The following is a 27,580-nucleotide window of genomic DNA, read 5'->3' as shown; positions in this document are numbered from 1 at the left end:
GTATGCAAGAAGGAAAAAAAGTATGAATTGAGGCAAACCTGAACTGGGAGTCAGGAACCGTGAGTTTTCAATCCTGGCTCAAATAACACTTGTAACCTTAGTAAGTCCTTTCACCCCTCTAATTCTCTACTTCTCAGCTCTATATAAAAAGTTTAAATTAGATGATCTCTAAGGGTCTATCCTGTTCTAAAATTTTCCTTGAATAGCTTGTTAGGATGGCTACATTTTTATTTGGGATTCAGAAAACAAGATGTATTTCATACCCTAGTGTTCCCAATTTCCCGATTCTGAACTTTAATCTCAGATGTATATTTTTATGCCTGCAAGTATGAGATTGCCATAAAATAGTTCAAAAATACCATAGTTTCTAGAAATTCTCCTTATCACTTTAAATATTTTCACTCTGAAAAATGAAAATGATCTTCTATTGTTTTGCTGGTTTTGTTGAAATAAAGGGAAGCAAAAGCCTTTAAACTTCATTTAGCTCAGATTTTCAAGGAACAATCTTGTCTTAAAATTATACATATTCCTAAAATTTCAAAGACTTATTCATGATAAATGTACTTTTGTCATCAATAGAACAGATTCACCTGCAATAATTCAGATTCATGTTTGAACTTGCACTTAATCAAAACGTTAACAATATTATAAAGAACAAACCTTGTTCTAACATATAAACACTTGTATTGCCTCCCCCCACAACACACATACAACACACATACTTATGAGAGAAAGAATGGTTGAATGTAGTTGTTTCACAGGTAGAGTATCAAAATGGGAAGTCTAAGCATGGATTCAAAAGCTCTGAAAAAATGTCTGTCTCATTTCATAAAGTGCAATAATACTATGCTTGATTACACTAGACATTAAGTATAGTTTATTTACCATGTTTTGTTAGTTTCAGGTGTACAGCAATGTGATTCAGATTGTTTTTTAACATTATATTCTATTTTATTTGGTAGCTTCCCTGATAGTTCAGATGGTAAAAAATTTGCCTGCAATGTGGGAGACCAGGTTTCATTCCCTGGCTTGGAAAGATGCCCTAGAGAATAGTTCAAGATCAGTTCAGTTGCTTAATCATGTCCAGCTCTTTGCGATCCCATGGACTGCAGCATGCCACATTTCCCTGTCCATCAATGATTCCCGGAGCTTGCTCAAACTCATGCCCATTGAGTTGGTGATGTCATCCTACCATCTCATCCTTTGTCGTTCCCTTCTCCTCTTGCCTTCAATCTTTCCCAGCATCAGGGTCTTTTCCAACAGTCAGTTCTTCATATCACGTGGCCAAAGTATTGGAGTTTCAGCTTCAGCATCAGTCCTTCCAATGAATATCCAGGACTGATTTCCTTTAGGATGGACTGGTTGGATCTCCTTGGTTTCCAAGGGACTCTCAAGAGTCTTCTCCAGCACCACAGTTTAAAAGCATCAGTTCTTCAGCACTCAGCTTTCCTTATGGCCCAACTCTCACATCCATACATAACCACTGGAAAAACCATAGCTTTGACTAGATGGTCTTTTGTTGGCAAAGTAATATCTCTGCTTTTTAATATGCTGTCTAGGTTGGTCATAACTTTCCTTCCAAGGAGCAAGCATCTTTTAATCTCATGGCTGCTGTCACCATCTGTGGTAATTTTGGAGCCCAAGAAAATAGTCTGTCATTGTTTCCATTGTTTCCCCATCTGTATGCCAGGAAGTGATAGGCCAGATTCCATGATCTTCATTTTGAAGCCAAGTTTTTCACTCTCTTTCACTTTCATCAAGAGGCACTTTAGTTCTTCTTTGCTTTCTGCCCTAAGGGTGGTACTATCTGCATATCTGAGATTATTGATATTTCTCCCTACACACTTGATTCCAGCCTGTGCTTCATCCAGCCCAGTTTTTCACGTGATGCACTCTGCATATAATTTAAATAAGCAGGGTGACAATATACAGGATTAACCTTTCGTTTCCCAATTTGGAGCCAGTTCATTGTAAGATACTGAATATAATTCCCTGTGCTATGCAGTAGATTCTTGCTGCTTATCTATTTTACGTATAGTAGTTTGTACTCATTAATCCCATACTCCTACTTTGTCTCTCCCTCCCTCCATCTCCCCTTTAATAACTAAGTCTCTTTCTGTTCTGTATATAGATTCATTGTACTGTTTTTAGATTCCACATGTAAGTGATACCATATAGTATATGTCTTTCTGTGCCTGACTTCACTAATTGAAGTATTCTATAGATCCATCCATGTTGCTGTAAATGACAATATTTCATTCCTTTTATGATTGAGTAATATTTCACTGTACATAGATTTATGTGTGTGTCTGTATGTTTATACCACACCTACTTAAGTCAGATGAATCAGTGGTAACGAATTCACCCGCAAATGGAAGAGCCGCAGGAGATGCGGGTTCAATCTCTGGGTCAGGGAGATCCCTTTGAGAAGAGAATGTCTACCCACTCCAGTATTCTTGCCTGGAGAATCCCATGAACAGAGGAGCCTGGTGGATTACAGTCCCTGGGATCGCAAAGAATCAGACATGACTGAGCACTCACTCACTTTCCTTAAGCAAGTCGTCTGTTGAAGGGTACTTGAGTTTGTTTCCATGGCTTGGCTACTGTAAATAGTGCTGCTATGAACCTTGGGATCCATGTATCTCTGAATTAGAGTTTTGTCTTTTCTGGATGTATACCCAGAAGTGAGATTGCTGGATCATGTGATTGTTCTATTTTTAGTGTTTTAAGGAACCTCCATATTGTTCTCCATAGTGGCTACACCAGTTTACATTCCCACCAATAGTGTGCGAGGATTCCCTTTTCTTCACATCCTCTCCAAGATTTATTATTTGTAAACTTTTTGATGATGGCCATTCTGACACATGTGAGATGATACATCATTTTGGGTTTGACTTGCATTTCTCTTATAATTAGGATGTTGAGCATCATTTCATGTGCCAGTTGGTTATCTGTATGTCTTCTTCAGCAGAATGTCTATTTAGGTCTTTTGCCCATTTCTTGATTGGGTTTTTTCGTTTTTTTTTTGACATTTGGTTGTACAGGCTGTTTATATATTTGGACATTAATCCTCTGTCATTTGCATCATTTGCAAATATTTTCTTCCATTCTCCAAGCTATCAATTAGTTTTGCTGATGGTTGCCTTTGCTGCACAAAAGGTTCTAAGTTTGATTAGGTCTCATTTATTCATTGTAGACTATATATTTTATAACTTGTGAGTTTAGTAAAAAGAATGTACTCACATGTTTTATTGCCTACACTTAAAAGTGAAAAATACATATTTTCTTAATTGATATTAAGTCTCCGTTATACAAGTTTTATGCTTCTTTAGTCAGTCATAGGGACTTCCCTGGTTGTTCAGAGAGTAAGGAATCTACCTGTGATATGGGAGACCTGGGTTAGATACCTGAGTGGGGAAGATCCCCTGGAGAAGAAAATGGCAGCCCACTCCAGTATTCTTCCCTGGAGAATTCCATGGACAGAGGATCTTTGTGGGCTACAGTCAGTCCATGGGGTCACAAAGAGTTGGACATGACTAAGCAAATAATACTTCACTTCACTTAGTCATTCTCTAAAAATTTAATTTATTTTGATGGTATTATTTGGTTTGAGTTTTTAGTCTGCTTTTCTTTCCACAAACCAAAGAATACTGTCAGGCTCATTATATTCCTTTTTCATATTGCATTAAAATTTTTAATTAATTTTTCTGTACATATATGACTAGATTACTAGTTAGGAAGTGAATTGCCATGGAAATTTAAATTATGTCCTAAAGTTGATATTCTATTTATTTTATCTAAAAAAATTTTTGTAAAAGTAAAATGGAACTATTTAGCCTGATTTCAATATTATTTTTTACCCTCCTTTTAACCTCTTTTGAAAAATGTTTTTATTATTTGTAATGATATTGAGTTGTATATTATTGTTTCATGGTAGTAGAGTTGCAAAGTAATTCCCTCTGCTATAAACTTTTCTTTTTTTTTTTTTTAAGTTTTGCTTTATGTGTAAGACTAAATGAAGTTCAAGCTTTCTATGAAGTATTTGCAAATAATTCAGTCTTCAGATCAGAACTCCAGTTTCTACATAGGGTATTTGACGTGTTTCAATGTTCCTGAACTGGGGACACAAAATATCTAAATCATAATCTATTGTTGGAAGATGGATGGATTGTGATGATCTAATTAAGTCAGTCTTACTAAATTATTGCTGCCCCATATATGTAGAAAAATAATAAATTTTCAGTCATCTAGTTAAAGAATATAATTTCATGAATAGAATTCTGGAGACATCCATAAATCATGAGAGCAAATCTAGAATGATTTCCCACCAGAACCCTAAAGTAGAATTTATATTTAAATTATTGCATGCATTTTTTAATGCATAAGTAGAATTTTTTATATGAGATTTTGTTTTCATTTTTTATTCTTGCATTCATAAAAATCAATATTGTTAAGTTAACCCTGCAAGAAAACCTGGTTTGGGAGTATTTTTTGGCTAATAGAAAGCTTTCTTTAAATGTGTATTTATTATAGTTTAAAGGCTTTATGCTTATTTAATATTGTCCTACCCCACTCACATTTCATTTTCCTCTCTTCCACTTTGAGAATTACATTTTAAAGGATTTTCTTATGTGAAAAAAATTTTTTAGCTGAAACAGCTCCCAAATAAATTACAAGCAGGGGAATAAAAGTCAGCATTCTGTCTCCATTAAAAGTTGTTGATCTGGAAATGTGAGGTGTCATTTCCTGCAATATAAAGACTGCAGTGGTGATGGTCTTAGTAACTTCATGTTGTATTTGCACAGATCATGTGTACATATAGATATTTTTTGTATGTAGAATTATCTTCCTTCAAATGTAGAAATTATTGAACGTACTCTGTGCCCACACTCGTTTCCCTATGTGTTTCTTGTGTGTGTGTTCACCTTTGTGTAATTCTTGCTCTCATTCACTATACTGGCCCCAGTACAAGGGCAGTAATTAGAACTCTCTCAGCAATCATCTTCTCACAAACTTTTCCATAAATGTATGAAGTGAATCCCATTGACAGAGTTATACATGTGTAAGAAGAGCAGAAAAATACACAAATTCTGGGAAGGCTACTTCTAATGCTACTGTTCTCTCAATGTAGAAGTTACTAACATTTAAAATGATCCCTATTTGTGAACAATTTGAAACATCCATGCCATTTCATTTTTTTTTCCATCAAATCATGTTTGGTGAATGCCTATAGTAATTATAATACCATCAAATAAACATTTACTCACTAACTTGGGCTTTGCCTCCGCCTCCTCCCAACAGCCACCTTCTATGAGAGGTGGAAAAGGTGAATAAAAGCTTTCCCTTAAGTTACAGTTGTAAGCTTATTTCATTTGTGTGGAATAGAAACAATAGATATTCTCTTGGAAAACAAACTGATGCCCTTGGTAGCCTCAGCAGATGCCGCAGATTATACACAGGGGCCATCACAGCCCCTCTACCTTGATATCTGCATAGCATGTGCCAATACTGTGGACCTGGGAGTTTATAGGAGTGGATGCCTTTGGTTAACTTTTTCCTAAGCCCTTGCTTATTAGATGCATAAACATATCTTGTAGAGTTTAGTCCTGGCATCTTTTCTGTTTATGGTGGGTTTTTTCCTTCATGAATTCATTATTAATGTGCCAAATTATGTTGGCTGTCGCAGAGGTCATAACATCATTCATTGTCTCCTTATGGATTGGAATAAATCTTACTCTTTTGACATATCATTCAGAATTTCTTGATGCTGCTGGCCACATTGCAATGCATTTCCTTTGATCCAGTGATTTTTAATTTATTTCCATCCTCACAAAATTGCTGTAGACTCTGAAACTACATTTCTAGATAATGTCAAGTGTGAAGTTTCATGTGTAACGTTTCACTGAAACGTTAGATTAAGGAAAAATATTAATTAAAAAACTGGGTTGATAGTTTCAAGAGAAAGCATACTTTCAAGCAAAGTAGGATGGATAGGATATTTTTAAACGTTAAGGGAACAAAAATGCTGGATATTTAATGTAAATAAATAGCAACTGAATAAATAAAATATATAAAAGGAAAAAAACAATAGTAAAAGTATTTTGTATTTTGTCAATAGAAGCTGACACATCATTCATTGTTGCCACTGGGTATTGTCAGTTATATGACATTTGCAAATAAGGACTGGAATGGTTTCTCAAATCTTGTCATACCTGGGGACACTTCAAAGCTAGTTATGCTGATTGTTGAGTTCTAAAGAAGTCTGATGTTATAAAGTGGTTTGATTCTTTGCTTTGAAAAAGGGAATTTCATTTAAAAGACTGAAGCAATGATTTTGAACCTATTCATCTTAAAGAGTTTTTTATACACTGTAATAATGCTCTTTTAAAAAAAAAATTATAGAAATGCAATAAGTGTACCTATGAAAGATTGACTATTAATGAGTGTGTTAATTCAGTACTGTATGGTTTGGCTTTTGAGTCTAAGAAGCATTAATTATTATTATTATTTATTATTTTATGAACATTGTTTATAGAGATACTTTAGGGGCTTATAATAATCTTCAAAAAATCATTCAGGGAAATCTTTCAGGGCAAGCTCTGTTCTTGAAACAAATTACAAATGAGCCTTCACATTATTAGAGGGATACAACAGAGAGAACTAGACTACACTATTCAGCTCTCTGAGGTGATAGAAAATTCTGTTGAGTAAAAATAATTTTGCAGTTGTACATAATCTGCATTAGAAGCTTAGAGATTTATTTTAAATTCACATGCATTCCCACATATTAAAAGCTTGTCATACAGCTTATTTTCTTAGGGACATGTTTTTATTTATTTTATTTACTTTTAACCTATTTATCCAGCTTACATGTTTACTTTTTTCTGTTTCTGATATAAGGAGCCTTATAACCAATAATGTATTTATATGTAGTGCCTGGCCCTGTACCAGTCAATTCTCTTCAAGGAACCTCTTTTGAAAATAAGATTTTCTTGAACTGGAAAGAACCTTTGGATCCAAATGGAATCATCACTCAATACGAGGTACTGGGAGAATAAGGAAGTTTAATGAAATGTGCATTGAAGGGGAGAATCAAAGAAAATGTTACAGAGAAATAATGGAAAAGAAGTAAATGAGAATTAGAGGGTTAAAATCACTAGTTCTTTTCTGTTTTAATTTATAAATTTCTCTAAATTAAGTATTAAAATGAATATTATATGGTATCTAGACTTTTCAAATTCTTAAGTAAATATTGTTTTAAAGAAGTAGGATGGAACTTGCCAACAGACTTACTGGTGGTTGTAAAAAGAATAAATTTTTACAAAATTAAGACACTCACATTTCATACAGTGATTTAGGGAAAACCATTGAATGAAGTTGCTTTTAGGGTAGGGAAAAATACCTGAAAAGCAAAATATATCATTGCTGTTGCTATTGCTAAGTCACTTCAGTCGTGTCCGACTCTGTGCATAAACCTCTCTATTCCAGAGCTTCATCTCAACTTTGAATATAAATTGTTATCTTATTTGTAAATGCGAAAAGATGAAAGAAAATGTCGTTTTAATTGCACAGATAGGTAGTTCTGTTCTTGGGTACTCAGTGTTGTTTCCAGTATAAAATACGTTTTAGTGGCAACAGAGTGCATTGTGAAAATGGAGAATTTTGTTTTTTTCACTTTTAGTGATTGGTCTGTTCAAGGTATTTTTTGTTGATTCAGTTTTGGTGGGAATTTCTGTGTTTCACATGCATTACATTATATATGACCGTGAGATTTTATATGAATATGTATTCATATTTATGGCTTCCCTGGAGGCTCAGTGGTAAAGAATCCGCCTGCCAATTCAGGAGACACGGGTTCAATCCCTGGGTCAGGAAGATCCCCCGGAGAAGGAAATAGCAACCCACTCCAGTATTCTTGCTTGGGAAATCCTGTGGACAGAGGATCCTGATGGGCTTCAGTCCATGGGGTCACAAAAGAGTCAGACACGACTTAGTGACTAAAACAACAACAACATTCATATTTAATTATATTGATTTATATTTTGATGGAAGAAGATAGATATATATTGATCCAGTCAGATAACTCTAGGTTTATCTGTAGATAAGTAGATAGAGATGGACAGACAGACAGACAATAGATACAGAATAACAGTGAAATAACCATATCAAAATGAGAAAGAAAAGAAAGGAAAAAAAAATGTGATTCACTCCACACAGATGCCCTTGCGTGCTATCTTATTTAAAGGGTTTTTTTTTTTTCGAATGTATTATGATATGTATTGGATATGTAATAGGAAATAATATTTCTTAACACAGGTCAGTTACAGCAGCATAAGATCATTTGATCCTGCAGTTCCTGTGGCTGGACCTCCCCAGACTGTATCCAATTTATGGAACAGTACACACCATGTCTTCATGCATCTCCATCCTGGAACCACCTACCAGTTTTTCATAAGAGCCAGCACTGTCAAAGGTTTTGGGCCAGCCACAGCCATCAATGTGACCACCAATATCTCAGGTATGAAATGAATAAAGTACAAACAGAATTGGTTGTAATAGCGTATCCTAAAGAATCACAAATACACTGAGTGTAATTCACGTCATTTTTTAAATCTTTAATATAGTTAGTCATGATTGAAATCAAAAATTTATAAGTTCTTTTTGTTCTTCCATGTTCATTTTTATTATAATTCTATGGAGCAAAACAATTCAGTACATGGATATTTGATTTGAACTTTAAAACTTGGTTACAATCACTATATCTTGGGAACACATAATAATCAAGCTAAGGCTAATGAAATTTACGGTTAGTGTGGTTCCCAGGTGTACTTGAACTTTTAAGGTAGTTTATTGTTATTTATCCCTTGAGTTCAGTAATTCTATCCTTTAGCAATTTAAAAACAATTTAAAGTGAAATTGAAGTATTGGAGGCATGATGCTTCTCAGTATGATTTATGTGTATGTTTGTGTATGTATAGTACACATATGATATACATACATATGTAATAATACTCATATACATTTTGTACCTATTTAATCTGTTTATTCTACTTCCTAAATAACTCCCAGATAATTTGCCTCTTTCTCATGTCACCATTTCTACCTTTCCATCTGGATTGTATTTAAAGCTATCATTGACATATCTTTCTAAGTAGCACTCTTGCCTTTAGACTTATCTTGCTCCTGTGTTGTGTTTTGTTTTTCTGTTGATCTTTGTATAACATTTATTTCTTCCTTAATTTTTCTTCAAAATCGAATATATAATATTTACTGTATTATGCCTAGTATGATATTTTTACATGATTAGCATTTGTGGCACTTCATTTTATGGCCCTTTTCATCCTCTTCTATCCATGGGCTTCCCTGGTGGCTCACAGGGTAAAGCATCTGCCTGCAACGCAGGAGACCCAGCTTCGATCCCTGGGTCGGGAAGATCCCCTGGAGAAGGAAGTGGCAACCCACTCCTGTATTCTTGCCTGGAGAATCCCATGGACTGAGGAGCCTGGTGGGCTACAGTCCACGGGGTCACAAAGAGTTGGACATGACTGAGCGACTTCACTTTCACTCCTATCCATAAATCCAAAGTTCCAGTCACAGCAAACTATTGTATTGTCTGTGTCCTTTTACATAATTGTATCTTCATATATTCTGTTTTTTTAATCTCTGGTATATTTTTCCCATGTTCTCTCTTTCTGATGAGCTTTTACTCTTCTTTTAATATTCAGCTCAAGGATTGCCTAAATAGTGAAGTCCTCTCTGTTTCATCTTCTGGTTCCCTGCACTAGTTTAGAAGAGTATGGTCCCTCAGCATCAACTTCACATTAAAATGTCCTAGAAATGTACATTATCAGGGCCCTCCTCAGACTTTCTGAATCAGAAACGGTAGACAAATGGGAAAGCATTCTGTATTTTTATTTTAAGAGCCCTCCAGAAGTTTCTGATCTCCCTAGTCTGAGAACCACTGTCTAAGTAACTGTCTCCTATTTTGGTCACCTAAATTCTTCTGTAATTTTTTGGTGTTTACAAGAGTGTCACTCTTGATAAATCTAAATCCCTACTTTTAACTCTATAAATGTCAAAAAACATGCTTCATTTGCTTCTATATTTATAGCACTTCTTGTAAAGTTTGACATACAGTAAGTATTCAGTAAATGTTCAATGAGTGAATGCGATACTTTAAACTTTTTATTAGATACCATTTGTTCATAGTTTTTCTGGTAATATACGTATTTCACTGGTCATATCCTCCCTTAAACATCTTTCTGCGTGCAAATGATCAAAAGCCATTTGAGGTTATTCACCCAGTTCAGGATTAGGAAGCCTCCTTACCCAAAAAAATTATCAAATATTTTGAAAAAATTTAGATTTCTTCTTTTTAAGAATCTGGCAGTGAGGGCGCTAATTCTTGGTAATTAACAGCTGAAGTGCTCATTTCTGTTCAGCATACTTCCTAGATATATCTCTATAGTGACCACAATGGTGAAAGTGATCAAGATCAATGCTAGGTCATTCCACAACCTTTAGATCGAAGCAGCACCACCTCCCTAGGCAGCCTTTTACCTAGGTTCCTGCCATTTGTGTCTCCACATCTTCATGTGCAACCCCATAACCAGAAATCCCCAGAGTCTATGCCATTATCACCTTCCTCCCATCCCATCAATGCTGGTTTCAAGATCTCAGGAACCTAGAAGTTAAAACATCTTCATAAAATGTTTGGAATGTGTGTTGCAAGTTGCCAGATTATAATTTAAAATTTAACAAGTCTTAACTTCTTATCTTCTGCTGCTTTAGGTTCTCAGAGTTATGGCATTTGTTAAGGTACAGTTTAATTTTAAGTATTAAATTGACTTTTTCCTTCAGTTCAATTCAGTCGCTCAGTCACCTGTCCAACTCTTTGCAACCCCATCGACTGCAGCACACCAGGCCTCCCTGTCCATGACTAACTCCTGGAGTTTACTCAGACTCATGCCCATTGAGTCGGTGATGCCATCCAACCATCTCATCCTCTGTCGTCCCCGTCTCCTCCCACCTTCAATCTTTCCCAGCATCAGGGTCTTTTCAAATGAGTCAGCTCTTCACATCAGGTGCCCAGAGTGTTGGAGCTTCAGCTTCAGCATCAGTCCTTCCAATGAATATTCAGGACTGATTTCCTTTAGGATGGACTGGTTGGATCAGGATCATTTATTCAATTTGAACTATGATATATTCTTGTTTATTGATTGAAACTCTTTCCCTCATTAATCATTCATCAGCTCCAACTTTACCTGACTACGAAGGAGTTGATGCCTCTCTCAATGAAACTGCCACCACGATAACAGTCTTGTTGAGGCCAGCACAGGCGAAAGGTGCACCTATCAGGTAAGAGGGGAAAATCGTAGTCAGAGGGAAAACAGCCAGTAGAACAGATGTTTTCTCACAGCCATTCAGCGGCCAGTATAGTGGTTCATCTTTAGGAGACATTCATTTAACAGCTAGTATCAGAATGGTTTTATTTTTGTTTTGTTTGTGTTTGTTTTTTCTTTTGGTTAAAACTATGAAGAGATTTTTAAGAGTAAAATTCTAAGAGAATTTTGAGATATTCATGGACCGAACCATTCACCTCTCTGTACTGTTTGATTTAAGAGTATTGTTCTTTGAATTTTTTCTTTCTCTAGCCCAATTTCATTTCCCTTCCTCTGTTGGTATCTGTGGTATATGAGCTTTGAAGTTATTTGTCAGGAATAGAATGAGAAAATAACCCCTGTACATTGTATTAAATCTGTTATGAATAATTCAACATGAGTGAAATTATTGATTGAATAATAATATAGATTACATAATAATAATATATTTTCATAAATATGATTGAAAAATAGGAAGCTTTGAGGAAATAAAAGGAGAATAGTTAAAATGAACGTGGCTTATGTAATCTTTTAATTCCTAAATTGTTGCTTATCGGAGATTTCATAGTAAATATTAAAATTCCAATTTGCCATTTAACTTAACTATCTAGTATTAAAACCTCCCACATATTATCCTCATCTTGAAGAAATTATGAGCCATGTTATTTTCACAGATTGAGTGAAATTATTCTAATGATTTTAATTCCTGCGTACTTGTAATTAGATAAATGTATAAAACTTTAGCAGGTTTCCATTTGAAAGTTGTAGATTTGTTGGGTACTTTTGTTGATATACTTTTCTGGAGAAATAAATCAAGGCACAGAAATCATTGCAGGTATATCATAATTGAATCATTTCAAGTTATTTACATATTCATAACAAATTAATCTTTGTTCTGTGGATTATATGACACGCTTGACCTTATGGGCACATATTCACCATGTAAATAATCCTGTATCACTGGAAAGGAAGAAATATTTTTGTTAATTAAAAAAGAAAATATTGGATAAAAGAACCTGAGTCCATAAAGGAAACTCTTACCTCATGTCTGGCTAAAATTTACAGTAATACCACAGCAGAGAAAAAAGAAATGATCGGATTCATTTGTAATAGAAACACTTGTGAGGCACTGGATACTTGAAAATCCAAAGTCTATAATACTCTTCATGAATGAGTGATCTGTGAGGAAGTCTGATTTCTGATTCAAAGAAGAAAGAGAAAATGTCTGCATTCAACATCTTTTACTATTGACAAGTAATCAGAGTTATTCACATCTTCTACCTGTGATAAAATGTACTTTATAGTTGTTCAGTTCTGCTATTGTTGTTTAAATAAGCTGCCAGGTACTTGCATTTATCTTTTTAGAGTTATATTTGAGTGAACTCAGCTCTACTTAATGTAAGTTGCACACACAGTATATTGTTATTATTATTACACAATAGTACCTAAGCTCTTTATTAATTTAATCAAATTATTATACAAATATTAATTGACCATGTATTATGTGCAAGGCACTGTGCTAAGTGTTGTAAACCAAAGAAAACAATCTCAACAGAACACAGACCTTGGCCCAGATTTGTCATGGACAATCTGTGTCTGCAGTGAGAGGAGTCTTCATCCTTGTAAATCCTTTGCTCATAGTTGGTGTTCACGAACTTTGTTGAATTTGTGAATATATTATTGATAATATGTTTTTAAGTCACAAGTCTTTCTTTGATTTTATTTGCATTTACTTACCACTATATCTGCATTATATTTGTGAACAAATAATGTATACCCCAGTGAAAAGTCTTGTCCTAAATAATGCAGAACTTAGTATCACCAACCACTTTGTTCTTCAGTATTCATTAAGACTGTGTCCATACACTAAAGTAAAATTCGTATAGTGCAGTCCTAACAAATGTGACTCTTTGACAAAATTAATTTTTGAATATATAATTATTCCAATGGGCTTCCCTGGTGGCTGAGACAGTAAAGAATTTGCCTGCAATTCAGGAGACCCAGGTTCGATCACTGCATTGAGAAAAATCCCCTGGAGAAGAGAATGGCCACCCACTCCAGTATTTTTGCCTAGAGAATCCCATGGACAGAGGACCCTGGTGGGCTACAGTCCATTGGGTCATAAAAATTCAGACACAGATGAATGACAAGCACAATCTTTCTAAAGCTTGAAAGTTGCTGCCTGATTTAACTAGTCCTTTGAATCTCCTCACCAACTTTTTGAGATCTAGCCTTAAAACTGTCATTACTTGACAATCATTACTATGATTCAAAATTAATATTACCAGCATTTGGAATCATTTCCCTAGAATGCAGAATTTAGTTTTCTCTAAAGCATTTTATATATTTCTTAAATGAATTCAGATTTTAAACTGAGTAGATATAATTATAAATTAGAATTCATAGAATGTCCCAGTTATTACAAGACTGACCCAATGTAGCTGTGTTTTCAAATAATGAAAATAGCAGTGAAATGTTGCAAAAGCACAAGAGAAGAGTTTCTCAGTGGTGAATTCAGTTTGTTGTAGGATATAATGAATGAATGTGTGTTTTATCACACCTTTTTCCAAATATAAGCTCAGCCTGTTTTAAGCTGGCAAGAAACTATCTATTCTAGGGTATAACTAAATGTTTATTTTGCAGGTAAAACCTATTCTTGCATTTTAGAATATTAAGTACCATATATTTTAAGTTAGATAATTAGGACATAGTCATGAAATGCCATCAAAACCATCCTTTTTCCCCACAATTATATTAGAAAAAGAAATTATTTGATGCTCAGTGATAGCTTAATGGGCTTCCCAGGTGGTGCCAGTGGTAAAAAAAAAAAAAAAAAAACCCGCCTGCCAGTGCAGGAGACATAAGAGATGTGGATTTGATCCCTAAAGTGAGGAAGATCCTCTGGAGGAGGGCATGGCAACCCACTGCAGTATCCTTGCCTGGAGAAAGTCATGGACAGAGGAGCCTGGCAGGCTACAGACCATGGGGTCACAAAGAGTCAGACAGAACTGAAGTGGCTTAGCACTCAAGATAGCTTAACAGGATTACAGATCAAAATACAGAACTGGGTTTAGCTGGAGTTCAAACCTTGTATATTAGAGTTACTCCCTGGGTCAGTTGGTCACATATACACAAGTTGAAACATTATGACTACCCTCTTCATTCATCTGCAGAATATTTCATTTCATCCCAGAATTTTAAAGAGATTAAATAATTGCACCTGAATTTTCTCACCAGTGTCACACAAGAAAACTTATTTGAATTCCAGATAAAAATGCTTTGAAATTTAAGCAAAGATGGAAATAGTACTTTTCCCCCATTTTATGAGTACACAGGTCTTATGGTCCAAGTAAAATCAAGTAGATGTTGTTTTAACTTAATGTTTATTCTGATGGTATTTTGCAAATGTTTAGGTAACAATGGTGACACAAGTTTGAGTTGGATAATGTGTATTTGTAGGTAGTGAGAGCAAGATGAAGATATAAGAATGTGGTAAGGTATTAACCCCAGTATAATGAGTACAGACTTTGACAGTGGGAGAGCATCACAAAATTTCGACAAAATGGAATGTTAGAGAAGTGTAGTTAATGTTCAAAGTGGTGTCTGAGCGAAATATCAGCAGTATTGAAAATAATTCTCTTTTGCCTTCTCCATGGACAGCTCATGGCATATTGAGAATATTCAAAAAATAACTGACTGAATGGGTGGCTAGATAGGTGGGTGCCTAGATTACATGATGGAAAAAAGAAAGGCAAGGAAACTAGGCCAGTAACATGATCATAAAGTTATCAATACTTCCCTAATGATGGAAGCAATTGAGATGAGAAGAAATTGTATATTGCAAGGGAGCTAGAACATGATTAAAAATAAAATTTGTTAACATTAATGGCAATGTTTTGAGCTTTGTTGATTCTTAAACTAGTAGTTCCTCTTACAGAAATAGGAAAGTCGTGATAGACCTGCTTTGCGTGGTTAAGAAGTGAAGAGATGGGGAGCAGGAAATGTAATGGACATCAAAATGATAATTATGTAAAGCAGCTATACTCCAATAAAAATTAATGTTAAAATATGGTAATTAAGCCTTTACTCTGGATTATCAGAATGTCGGCATTGGGGCAGTCAATAGGAATGATAGTGGCTATGAGATCTTGGGAGGTTTGTTGGTTAGAGGAATTGTAAAACATTGGAGCTAGGGAATTTCTCCTAAAGCTTTAAGGTGACATTCTCAATTAAAAAATGAGGAAGTATACATTGAATACTTTGTGACTTGTTATCACCTAGAAATCATACAAGCTAAAACTTAAATTAGAATCACAGAGGGTTTACTTACTGCTAAGTCGCTTCAGTTGTGTCTGACTCTGTGTGGGTTAAAAAAAAAGTCCATGGAATGCAAAGGTGACTTTGCATTCATATCCAACATTTTAAAGCATTAAATCAGGAAGATTTAATGTCTACCATGTCTATCATATAATTGCTTTGAGTTAATAGCCAAAATCCCTATAAAGTCTTACAGCTGAAGGGAAGTTGTATGAAAGAAGTAATTATTTAGCCTCCTAAAAAACTAAAAATGATGCCATACCAATGTTTAATCAAATTAAATTATAGTATAGTGAAATCATCTTTAGTTTTTTACCATAAAGAAATCATATTTTGAGTGTTGAGTAAAGATTCATGATGTCAGTATATTGATTTTAACCTAATTATGGAAGTATTTTAAAAAGGTAATTAAGAAGAATGGGGAAATATGAAATATAGGAAGAGTGAATAAAATTATTCATGTGGCTTTGGAATATTTAAAATTGCCAGAGTACTAAACTCAAGTAATATTTAGATGTAGCTAGACTTAAGTACCTATAGATAGAATTAGTACTTAATAATTAGGTAATTAGACACCACAAGGATGAAAGAGCATAGGCCAATTTCATGTAATCAGTCAAATAACTTTTAATTTGATTTCTTATTTCTTACTCTCTGCCCTTTAATTAATTTGTAGTGATAAATAAGTATCAGGAAAAAAACAACTTTAGAAAAACGAGGAGTATATGGTTAAAGAACAGCCTACTCAGACGAATTGAGATAAGAGGAAGGAAGATAAGAAAAGTTATTTTAAAAATGAACTTTATAATTTTAGTTTGGAGCTCCATCTCAAGTTCAATGAGATCTTTCCCAAAGAGCAGACTTGTCTTCTCTTATTCTTCTCTAACATCAGCAGTTTGCTTTTGTTCTTAATAGATCTGAAGAGACAAGCTGTCGTGTATGAAGTTCTTTAATTTGGATTGTACAACCTGTGTCAGTTTAATAGAATTAGTTAAGACTGAATGTTCACTAGATGTTCTGGATTTTTCTAGAGATGTGGGCTAATTAACAAGGAATTTATTTTTAAAGATTAAGTTAAAGATTAACAAGGTTGGGTAATTATCAATATTGTCCATTAGGACAAGAATATAAGGTTAGATTTATTCGAGTAGTGTGCATGTGCAAGTTTATCTACATGTATGAATGTATCCATAAGATATACAGACGTATAACATACAAATATGGATTCTAAATTGAAAATAAGCAGAAAAAGAAAAGACTAGGCTTGCCTAACATAACATATGTCAGCTATGATCTTCTCTCTCTCTCTCTCCAAGGGCTATGCTTATGTTTCCCTGTATTTTAAAATTGACAAGTGTATGCTCCACATACCCCTCAGAGAGCATGTATCTTGTCAGTAGCATTCCTTGGAGCTTAGAGACCCAACTTGGCAGAGATATAGGGAATGATGCAGTATGGATAATTTCAAATAACATAGAATTCTGCCTTAGTTACTTTCTCAAATCTCAATTTCTGACATTAGTACAATATCTGTCCTATTTCTAAAGGAAAGGAGATTGATACCAATCTGCCTGTTTCTTAGCACAGTTTTAATGGAAAATGGGAACTTAAATAATTAGGAGGAAAAGAAAGTCTTTAATATACAAATCTCCTTTCTCTTAATTTGTGCAGCTTTCCTGTTTGAAAGTATGACAGAGTGTATATTAAGTTAAACTTTTATACTCGATTCTAAACTAGCATAGAATTTAATGTTTATTGTCTTAGATGCAACTTTTATCTCTCTCTCTCTCTCCTTTATTTTTTGGAAGTTCATTAAAGAAAATGTTCTATTACTGCTGGAGATGCATTGAATAACAACTCTTTTCTCTATATAGAATGATCTAATTTGCCTGGAAATTCAAGATTCAAGCATACAGCCTTACACACAGCTGATTTATTTTTAACTTATATGTGACCATAGTACTTTCTCTCATAATTGTCAGGAAATTAAATTATACATTTTTTACAGATTTATTATATATATGTAATATACAATAAAATAACAGTATATTAATAATGTCCATTTTCTCAGTTGTACATTACCTTCAAATTTTGTACATTACCTAAAAAAAGTATATTTTCCTAAAGAATGTCCTACAGAGAAAATTATTAATATACCAATTTCAGAAATAGAATTAAAATTTTAATTAGTGGTGAGGTAGATATTTACTTTAAAGTTCAATTATTTTCTCTCCTTTCCTCTGTAAAAGACTAGCTATTAGAGGCAAGTTTTAAGACTTTTAAGAAAGGTATTAGAAGCTTTAGGTTTGAGCTTTAATGGGCCAAATACCATCTGTTTCTACAATTTGTAACATTTTATTATTAACAACTCTAGAAGAAGGAGGCAGTCTATTTCAGTGGCGAGGACAGATTTCTGTCCATCTGTGCCCGTATTGCAGCATGTCACTTGTGCTTTAGATCTGCATAGCTCTGAGCCAGTGTTGATGCCATGGCAAGGTCAAGAGGTGGAGAAGCCTGTCAGCACGTCCTGTCTCTAGCGTGATGACAACCACAAGCTGGTGCTTCAAGCCCCGCTCTGAGGCAGTCACTCTGTTGAGCCTTGGAGCAAGGCCTTCCACACTATGATTTCAAAGGAAAATGTTAACTTTAAACATTTTAAAATATCAGACAAAAAACTTAATGTATGATATGTCTCTGGTTAATGTCAGGTTCCTTATTAAGGGATCTCATCTCTCACCATTTAAAAATGTACAGAGTTCTATGGTGATTTGTCTTTTCTTTTTTTTTTTTTTTCAGGTCCTTAGTGATTATATTGGGGTTGGGGGAAACAGAATCCATGTGAAATGCTATTTTACTGCAAAAGAGTTTGAAAATCAGAATACAGGAGGTTAAGACTGACTTTAAAAGACTGAAACATTGCATGTTGATATTAAACACCCCATTCCTTTTTTTGAGAAAGCTCAGTATCTAGAATCTCTAATTGTGTGCTTTGTTTTTCCTTTTCCAAAAAGTGCCTATCAGATTGTTGTGGAGGAATTGCATCCCCACCGAACCAAGAGAGAAACCGGAGCCATGGAATGCTACCAGGTCCCTGTCACGTACCAAAATGCCATGAGTGGGGGGGCACCATACTACTTTGCTGCCGAACTGCCCCCAGGGAATCTTCCAGAACCTGCCCCATTCACCGTGGGCGATAACAGAACCTATCAGGGCTTTTGGAACCCCCCTTTGGCGCCACGCAAAGGATACAACATCTATTTCCAAGCCATGAGTAGTGTGGAGAAGGTGAGCGTCCTCCAAGATTTTGCTTTTTCACTGCCCTGAGGATTAGCCACAGTCAAACTTTATAAATACTCAGTAACATTTGTCAAGGGAAGAAAAAAAATTCAGTGTGTAGGGGGTGTTGTTTCTGTTCCTAGCAGCATGCGTGGTTTGGGGCCTACTGTAGGGGCGGGGCTCCATGCCAGTTATATTGCACAGGATTCCTGTTTCCTAGTAACCGCTTCTCTTTGAGCCCTCTTCAGGAAAGCCCACAAGAGCAATTGTGAGTAAAATGATTTGAAAAGATGGGTGTACTATTGCCAGGCCTCCAGCCCCTGTAAACATAGAGCATTGTACTGTCTTTTTTGCTCAATAGTGGCACACTTCAGGAGATTAAATTTACTGCAGGATAAACAGAATGCGTGTTCCACAGCAGGCTAATAAACCCTTATAAAGTTTTCAGGGGGTACAAGCCAAATAGTAAATAACTGGTAACAGTCCTCTGATTACAAAGTATTAGGGCGCCTGTGGTATATCTGACAGAACCTAAACAGAAGGCAGCCTGGCGATGTCGGGATGCTGTGCGGTTAGAGAAGTCTGTTTTCCATTCCCTGGCTGCCCCTCCTTTTCCCATTTTGGACGCAGTTGTTGTTGAACACTGCCACGGCTCCCAAATGAATACTGAAGAGGAAAGCACAACAGGAAGGTAGAAACTACCAGGGGTTCCATATGTAGGGAAATAACCTGGGCTTTCATGTCTCATGCCGTTCTCCTGAACGATTTTCTTTCCTAAGGCATATTTTATTTATTTATTTATTTTTTTTGCAGGGAGGTATAGAAAAAAAATTGAAAATAGAAACCTTCTACAACTTAAAATTCAATAGAAGAATGACAGTTTTATGTACTTTGTAGCTATGTAGGAAATTGTTGGTTTTGAGGAATTGAGTCCCTGAGATGGGTACCTGGGAGATGATGTGGAATATCCAATTGCAGCAGTCCTGCTATATCCTGGAATCATTTCATTGCACGACATAGTAATCTATTTGCATTTCTGTAAGGGATCGCAAGAACTTAGGGTATTGACTGGCTGCTTCTGAATGAAAACTTTATCTTTGTGCTTACTTGTATGGTTGGATTACAGTATATGGAAAGGAAAATGTCACAGCATCTTCTAAGATGTACTTCAAAGCCAGAGGCTGCTCATGGTTAAAAATGCTCTTCTCATCTTCTAGTTTATTTTTATATAAGTAGGAGTCAGCTGCCTACTTTCCACCCACACATCATTCCGTACCACTGCCATGATGGGGCTGCTCAAAAAAGAGACAACCACAGAAGTTTTATTCCATTCTGGGTATAAAGTAGCATAGTTCTGTGTTTGGGTATTCATCTTTAGAGAGGTGAGAGATTCCAAATTAACTTTTGTAACTTGGTCTGTGGTATGAGAGAAGTGTTAATGAATGTCTGTTACTTATAAAGAATTTTCTCTGGCACTCTTTAAAAGCTTTGATATGAATTTTCTCTTCTAATTGTTAATATATCTACATGTGGTTTAACCAAAATATAGAGTAGCAATAGTATGTTTCACAGTTATCTTGGAAAAAAAGTATTAAAATTGACATGGCTTCTGCCAGCAGAGACTGGTAATCCTGATGGAGTTAACAGCAATTGCTTTTAAGAAATCAAAATTCCTTTGAGCCTTTATGGTACTGTGAAACAGTCTCTTGGAGTGTACTGTGAAGGCTTCAGGTCACAGTTAAATAATAAAAAGTACAGATTTTCATTTTTAATTACTAATTTTTCCCTCAATGCTTTACTTTAATTTAAAAATAACAAATGCTTAAGTGAATGAATGAAGTCACTCAGTCGTGTCCGACTCTTTGCAGCCCCATGGACTGTAGCCTACCATGCTCCTCTGTCCATGGGATTTTCCAGGCAAGAATACTGGAGTGGGTTGCCATTTGAGGAAAGTATACAAAGTCTTGGTTTATCTATCTATAAAACTACTCAAGATGGAGTTACATACACATCTTGAAAACAAACAGCCTCTGTTGTGTTCACCACCTTTAACATCTTATCCAACCTCTTGGATTCAAGGATATATATTCAAAGATATAAACTGAATGAACTAAATTTTGGAGGAGTGAACTGCAGACCTCGAGGTGTGTTTCACCCTCCTAGTACCACCCCACAACATTTAAAAATAAAAGGAAGAGAAAAGATTTTTTAAATTCTGAAATGTCTTGTCCTTTCCCATTTCTCCTTCAACTTCCTGATCTCATCTGTCTAGCAAGAGGAAGAAAAATAATCCCACCAATAAATATTTAATCCCTAACACCTAAATTAAAAAAGAAAAAAGAGCAGATGAAATATACTGCAACTGTGATGCAATTTTATTACTTTTATCATTTAGCTCCTTAGTCGTGCTAGAATCAAAGCAAAACTGTCTAGTATTCAGCTTTGGTCTGAATCTACAGGTATGAGATGAACATGAAATTTATATTTGGGTCTGATTTGTATTAGTTTTGGGAATATATTTTTTCTTTATAATCATTCAAAAAGTACAATAAATTCAAATAGAATGCTGGATTGTTTGTCCCAGCAAGATATCCTGTTTCATTACAAGATAAACAGAGATACCTTTAGAAAATACTAGTTTTTTTAAGTTATTTTACATTTTTTAGAAATCTCTGTGAAAACATAAAAAATAATGTCTTTAATGCTATGATTCTATTCTTTGGAAACCTACTTTATAACCCCAGATTAATCTTTATACTGTAGATTATGAAATAGGAAACATTACCTATAACTGACTATTTTCACTTTTTTATAACTGACTTTTTTTATTCCGTCAGGAAACTAAAACCCAGTGTGTACGAATTGCTACCAAAGGTAAGAGGTTTGCTTTTTTTTTCCAAATTCCATTTGCCAACTTTCTAAAATGAAAGAGCTTTGTTCCCTGCTTCAGGGCTAATTAAATGTGGCACTTCTATTACAGAGTATTTGTAGTTGGGCCCAGGTAAACTGCCAGCCGAGTTTTCTGACTCACTTGGGTGTCTTTGACAAGTAATGGTGTGCTACTTTTCATCCCCTAGTACTTGACCGGAGGAATCTTGTTATGACAATAAGAAGGATTTAGAAAACTTCAGAAGGGTTTGTTTCTGCCATTTTAGTGTCTGAGAGGTCTTGTGCCGTTGATTAGCCAACATATTATGAAAACCTCAGCAATATCTGCTCGAAACAGCAAATTCCTTATTTAACAACCTTTTGGTTGTAGACAATTAAACACAAAAGACAGCTAGTCTAGGCATATGTAAGGGTAAGGATGGAAACAGGTCCATATCAGTAGTATAGGTGGATTGAAGATTCTTTCCTTTTTTATTAAAAAATATTTTTTTAATCCAACTGTTGCCAAGAAATTAGATCTGGGAACAGCCAGGGCTATTTCTCCTGACATTGCATATTATAGTTTAGTTGTGTTGTTTCTTTAAGAAAGCATTTTCATCTTTGAATGAGTATTTAGAGTTCAGAGTGGGAGAAAGTCTCCTGTATTCCACTATGTTTATAATCCTTCATTTAAGAGTTATGTAACTCTGCCAACAGGGAAAGAGAGCTACTTGGTGTATTCTAGCAAGAAAAATGAGAAAAAGCTGTCCGCACACAAACATAGGGCTCTGCAGAGGGTTGAGGCTCTGGGTGGTTTGCTGCCAGAATTAGTATTAGGTCCCCATTCATAGCAGTAGTTGATTCATTTAAAGTAAAAAATGAATGGCCATATTCTGTTTGTGCTGGCATCTTTCCTTTTATCATTTTTCTCAATCTAATCATCAATCTGCTCAATTAAGCGTTTGTTTTATACTCTTGATTTGTAAAGGCAATAACAAAAGACTTTTCCCTTGACTCATGAGGAGTAATAAAAAAGCTTCACAGAAGAGAAAGCAATGTACACTTTTCAATTCAAATACTAGGGTTCCTCATGATTTTTTTAAAAATAAAGCAAACTTAAATTAAGGAAAAGAGAAGGCATACATAGATGCATGAAGTGTATAGGCATTTTATTTTAAAAACTTGGCATATGTATCAAGAGTTAAAATTGAGATTTTTAGAATATAATAGCAGAAGGCATTTAGGTCCTAAGATTTTCAGATTTAAAACAAAACCAGAAATGTAAAATGGTCTCACATCAGCCTTCAAGAAGTTTCTTAAATATGCATATTAGTGATAGTCACTCTGTCCAACTCTGCAGCCCTATGGATTGCACCCAACAGGCTCCTCTGTCCATGAGATTTTCCAGGTAAGAATATTAGAGTGGGTAGCCATGCCATTTTCCAGGGGATTTTCCTGGCCCAGGGATTGAACCTGCATCTCCTACATTGCAGGCTGATTCTGTACCATCTGAGCCATAAAGGATTCTAAGTTTTCTTGTTCAGCTATTTACATTTATGTACACTTAAGTATTATTTTTCCCTCACTCATACAAATAAAATTACGATGACCAATAGCATATGATATTTTGACTGCAGGAGAATAGAGATTATGGAAATCAGATTGACCATGTGGCATAGAATATTTGCCAGAGACTCAGAGGTAATAAGATATAGTCCATTTATGGGAATTTCTTCTTTGCCTAGAAATCCAACCCTGCTGTGTTTCTGGGTCTCAGGTTGACAGTGTTGTTTCTTGAGTGAAAGAAATCTGGCCCCACTAATGGGTTCAAACCCTGCCTTTGCCACTTCTTACTGTTCTTTTAAGTTGAACAAAATAAAATTCTCATTCTAAAAATAAGAATGTTAGAGTATCTCAGCAGGTTCAGTTCAGTTGCTCAGTAGTGTCGACTCTTTCCCACCCCATGAATTGCAGCACACCAGGCCTCCCTGTCCATCACCAACTCCCAGAGTTCACCCAAACTCACGTGCATCAAGTCAGTGATGCCATCCAGCCATCTCATACTCCATCGTTCCCTTCTCCTCCTGCCCCCAATCCCTCCCAGCATCAGGGTCTTTTCCAATGAGTCAGCTCTTCACATGAGGTGGCCAAAGTACTGGAGTTTCAGCCTCAGCATCAGTCCTTCCAATGAACACCCAAGACTAGTCTCCTTTAGGATGGACTGGTTGGATCTCCTTGCAGTCCAAGGGACTCTCAAGAGTCTTCTCCAACACCACAGTTCAAAAGCATCAATTCTTTGGTGCTCAGCTTTCTTCACAGTCCAACTCTCACATGCATACATGACCACTGGAAAAACCATAGCCTTGACTAGACGGACCTTTATTGGCAAAGTAACATCTCTGCTTTTTAATATGCTATCTAGATTGCTCTTAACTTTCCTTCCAAGGAGTAAGTGTCTTTTAATTTCATGGCTGCAGTCACCATCTGCAGTGATTTTGGAGCCCCCAAAAATAAAGTCTGACACTCTTTCCACTGTTTCCCTATCTATTTCCCATGAAGTGATGGGACCAGATGTCATGATCTTAGTTTTCTGAATGTTGCGCTTTAAGCCAACTTTTTCACTCTCCTCTTTCACTTTCATCCAGAGGCTTTTTAGTTCCTCTTCACTTTCTGCCATAAAGGTGGTATCATCGGCATATCTAAGGTTATTGATATTTCTCCCGGCAATCTTGATTCCAGCTTGTGCTTCTTCCAGCCCAGCGTTTCTCATGATGTATTCTCCATAGAAGTTAAATAAGCAGGGTGACAGTATACAGCCTTGACATACTCCTTTTCCTATTTGGAACCAGTCTGTTGTTCCATGTCCAGTTCTCACTGTTGCTTCCTGACCTGAGTATAGATTTCTCAAGAGGCAGGTCAGGTGGTCTGGTATTCCCACCTCTTTCAGAATTTTCCACAGTTTACTGTGATCCACACAGTCAAAGGCTTTGATATAGTCAATGAAGCAGAAATAGATGTTTTTCTGGAACTTTCTTGCTTTTTCGATGATCCAGTAGATGTTGGCAATTTTATCTCTGGTTCCTCTGCCTTTTCTAAAACCAGCTTGAGCATCTGGAAGTTCACAGTTCATGTATTGCTGCAGCCTGGCTTGGAGAATTTCGAGCATTACTTTACTAGTATGTGAGATGAATGCAATTGTGTGGGAGTTTGAGCATTCTTTGGCATTGACTTTCTTTGGGACTGAAGTGGAAACTGACCTTTTCTAGTCCTGTGGCCACTGCTGAGTTTTCAAATTTGCTGACATTGAGTGCAGCACTTTCACAGCATCATCTTTCAGGATTTGAAATAGCTCAGCTTGAAGTCCATCACCTCCACTAGCTTTGTTCATAGTGATGCTTTCTAAGGCCCACTTGACTTCACATTCCAGGATGTCTGCCCTTCACTATTATTGTGAAGATTAAAGTAGTATATATATATGAAATGCCTAAAGCGTGCCTAGTGTAACTATGAGTTAAGAATTAACTGATATATTATCATCACCATAATTACTATAATCATTTAGCATTTTTTTTACATAGGAAAAAACACTATTAAGGTAAAATTAATTTACCTGACTTTATTTTTATTATTATTAGAGAATAATTGCTTTACAGTGTTGTATTGGTTTCTGCCATATAACCATGCATATCAGCCATAAATACACCTGTGTCCCCTTCCTCTTGAATCTCCCTGTCACCCTCCAACTCATCCCACCCCTCTAGGTTGTCACAGAGTACCAGGTTGATCTCCCTGTGTTTTCAAGCCACTTCCCACTAGCTATCTATTTTGCATGTGGTAATGTATATGTTTCAATGCTGCTTTCTCAGTTTGTTCCGCTCTCTCCTTCCCCTGCTGTGTCCATAAGGCTGTTCTCTATGTCTGTGTCTCTATTCCTACCCTGCAGAGTTTCACAGCATACAAGTATAGTCAGCCATGCTATATAAAATTTTTCAGTATGAAAACTAAAACTTTTGCAGCAAGGCATTTTGAAAATACACTTACTAAATGACATAACCATATTGATTAGGGAGGGATGAAGGAACCTTCTGGGCAAGGGTTGATTGGATATTTCACAAGTATCTAGTATATATATGCAAAAACCTATTAAACTGTATACTTAAAATTGCATGCACTATACTGACTTAGGGCACTGAAAATTCTTTTGTGAAATGTGAAAGAATTTAAAAGCCAAGAGCAACTAGCCCATACACTAGAACAGCACAATCATTTTGAAAATAATTTAACCTGTGAAAATTATCTAAAAATCGTCCTGTTTCCTGCTTTCTCGGAAGTCACATCTGAAGGCAACACATAAAGAGAAAACAGGTGTTTACTTGACTGGTAGAGAAAACATGTATAATCAATGTCATAATTTCTAAAATAAATAGTGATATGAATATATCTTATGAGACAAAAGAAGTGTTCTGGGAGTTAGGGTCATTGATGTTGGGATCATTGATCCTGCTCTCTAACTCACATTTATGTCAAGAAGTCATTGAGACAATACGTGTCAGGAATGGAGTGGAAGTGTTTAATATAAATTGCACTGGAAATCATGAAAGTCATAAACTGTTTATAAAATAACATTTCCAAAGCCGAAGCTATAAACATACAAAAAGGAATTTAGTCCAGTGTTATCTTTGAAAAGCAAAAAGGAGAATAAGTCTCAGGAAAGGTTCCTGTGGTACATTAAGAAAAGGAGGAAACCTTAAAAAGTCACTTGTCCAGTGAAGAGCACTGTGCAGCCTGAATACTCAGCATGTATAGGCACAAGTCTCTCGGATCACTGAAACATCGTGTTTTAGGCTACTATCAGTTTGCTTTCTGTCTTTTTACTTATGATTACATATAATGGTCTAAATTGGTATACACCTACAAAATTGTTTTTAAATTAGCAGCTAAGAGTATGGTGCCATGGTACCATAAAGAATGTATACCATGATAATTTTATTTTTTTTCTCAAGGAAATTATGCAGTGAGTGATATTTTAATGGTCAGATTTAAATGTGAAAATAATATACAAATTATAATAGAAACCACTCAATGGATTTTAAAAAGTACTTCTCTGGAAATATGTTTTATCTGTGTTAAACTAACACTAGAATATTATATCATTTAAAATGTTCTCAATATGAAATTATCATTTATGCAACCATGTACTCATTTACATAAAATTGTTCTATAGGCAAGCAAGCATTGATGAGTAATCAAGATATCAAATAATTCCCTAGAATAAAACTAAGAAGACCAATAGTATATGAAGTTGAAAGTATTATCATCTGTTTATATAAGTAATTTAATTTACACTTTGAACCTATATTTCTAGAAGAAAACTGCCAACTTAAATTTTTAATTTTATGGTGGTTTCTATGTTGATTAAATCTGTCCATTCCAATAAAAGGTATCAAATCTGATAAAACAGAAAAGTGTAGTATAAGTAAGTTTATTGGAACAGAGCATTTAAGGTGAGAAAGGAGTTTCTTAAGTTATTGAAATACAGCTATTTTTTTTACATTATAACAAACACTTAAGTTTTCCAGACAGGAATGATTTTATTCCAGATCTCCACTTGTCAGTAGTTTGCTTTGACAAACTGCTGTTTGTCTACCCATTAACCATTCTTTGACTTATTCTAATTTCATTTGGATATCAATATGCCAGCCATATATCTAGCATTTATCTAATACCTGTTATACACC

At 35.3% G+C, this 27,580-nt stretch overlaps 1 protein-coding gene across 10 annotated transcripts in view; it reads left to right on the top strand.

Moving 5' to 3' along the window:
* Positions 1 to 27,580, top strand: part of PTPRK (protein tyrosine phosphatase, receptor type K) — a 618,081-nt gene that overhangs the window by 487,704 nt on the left and 102,797 nt on the right. For all 10 annotated transcript variants that reach the window (XM_018053187.1, XM_018053185.1, XM_018053194.1 and 7 more), the window contains exons 9-13: positions 6,934 to 7,043; positions 8,317 to 8,518; positions 11,253 to 11,358; positions 18,710 to 18,983; positions 21,812 to 21,848. In XM_018053187.1, the coding sequence (XP_017908676.1) occupies positions 6,934 to 7,043; positions 8,317 to 8,518; positions 11,253 to 11,358; positions 18,710 to 18,983; positions 21,812 to 21,848 (729 nt within the window). The remainder of the gene's footprint in view (positions 1 to 6,933; positions 7,044 to 8,316; positions 8,519 to 11,252; positions 11,359 to 18,709; positions 18,984 to 21,811; positions 21,849 to 27,580) is intronic.

This window comes from Capra hircus, chromosome 9, assembly GCF_001704415.2.
Source record: "Capra hircus breed San Clemente chromosome 9, ASM170441v1, whole genome shotgun sequence".
In the NCBI taxonomy this organism is placed as follows: Eukaryota; Metazoa; Chordata; class Mammalia; order Artiodactyla; family Bovidae; genus Capra; species Capra hircus.
Note: the sequence above shows the minus strand (reverse complement) of the source record. Positions and strands in the feature narration are given on the sequence as shown.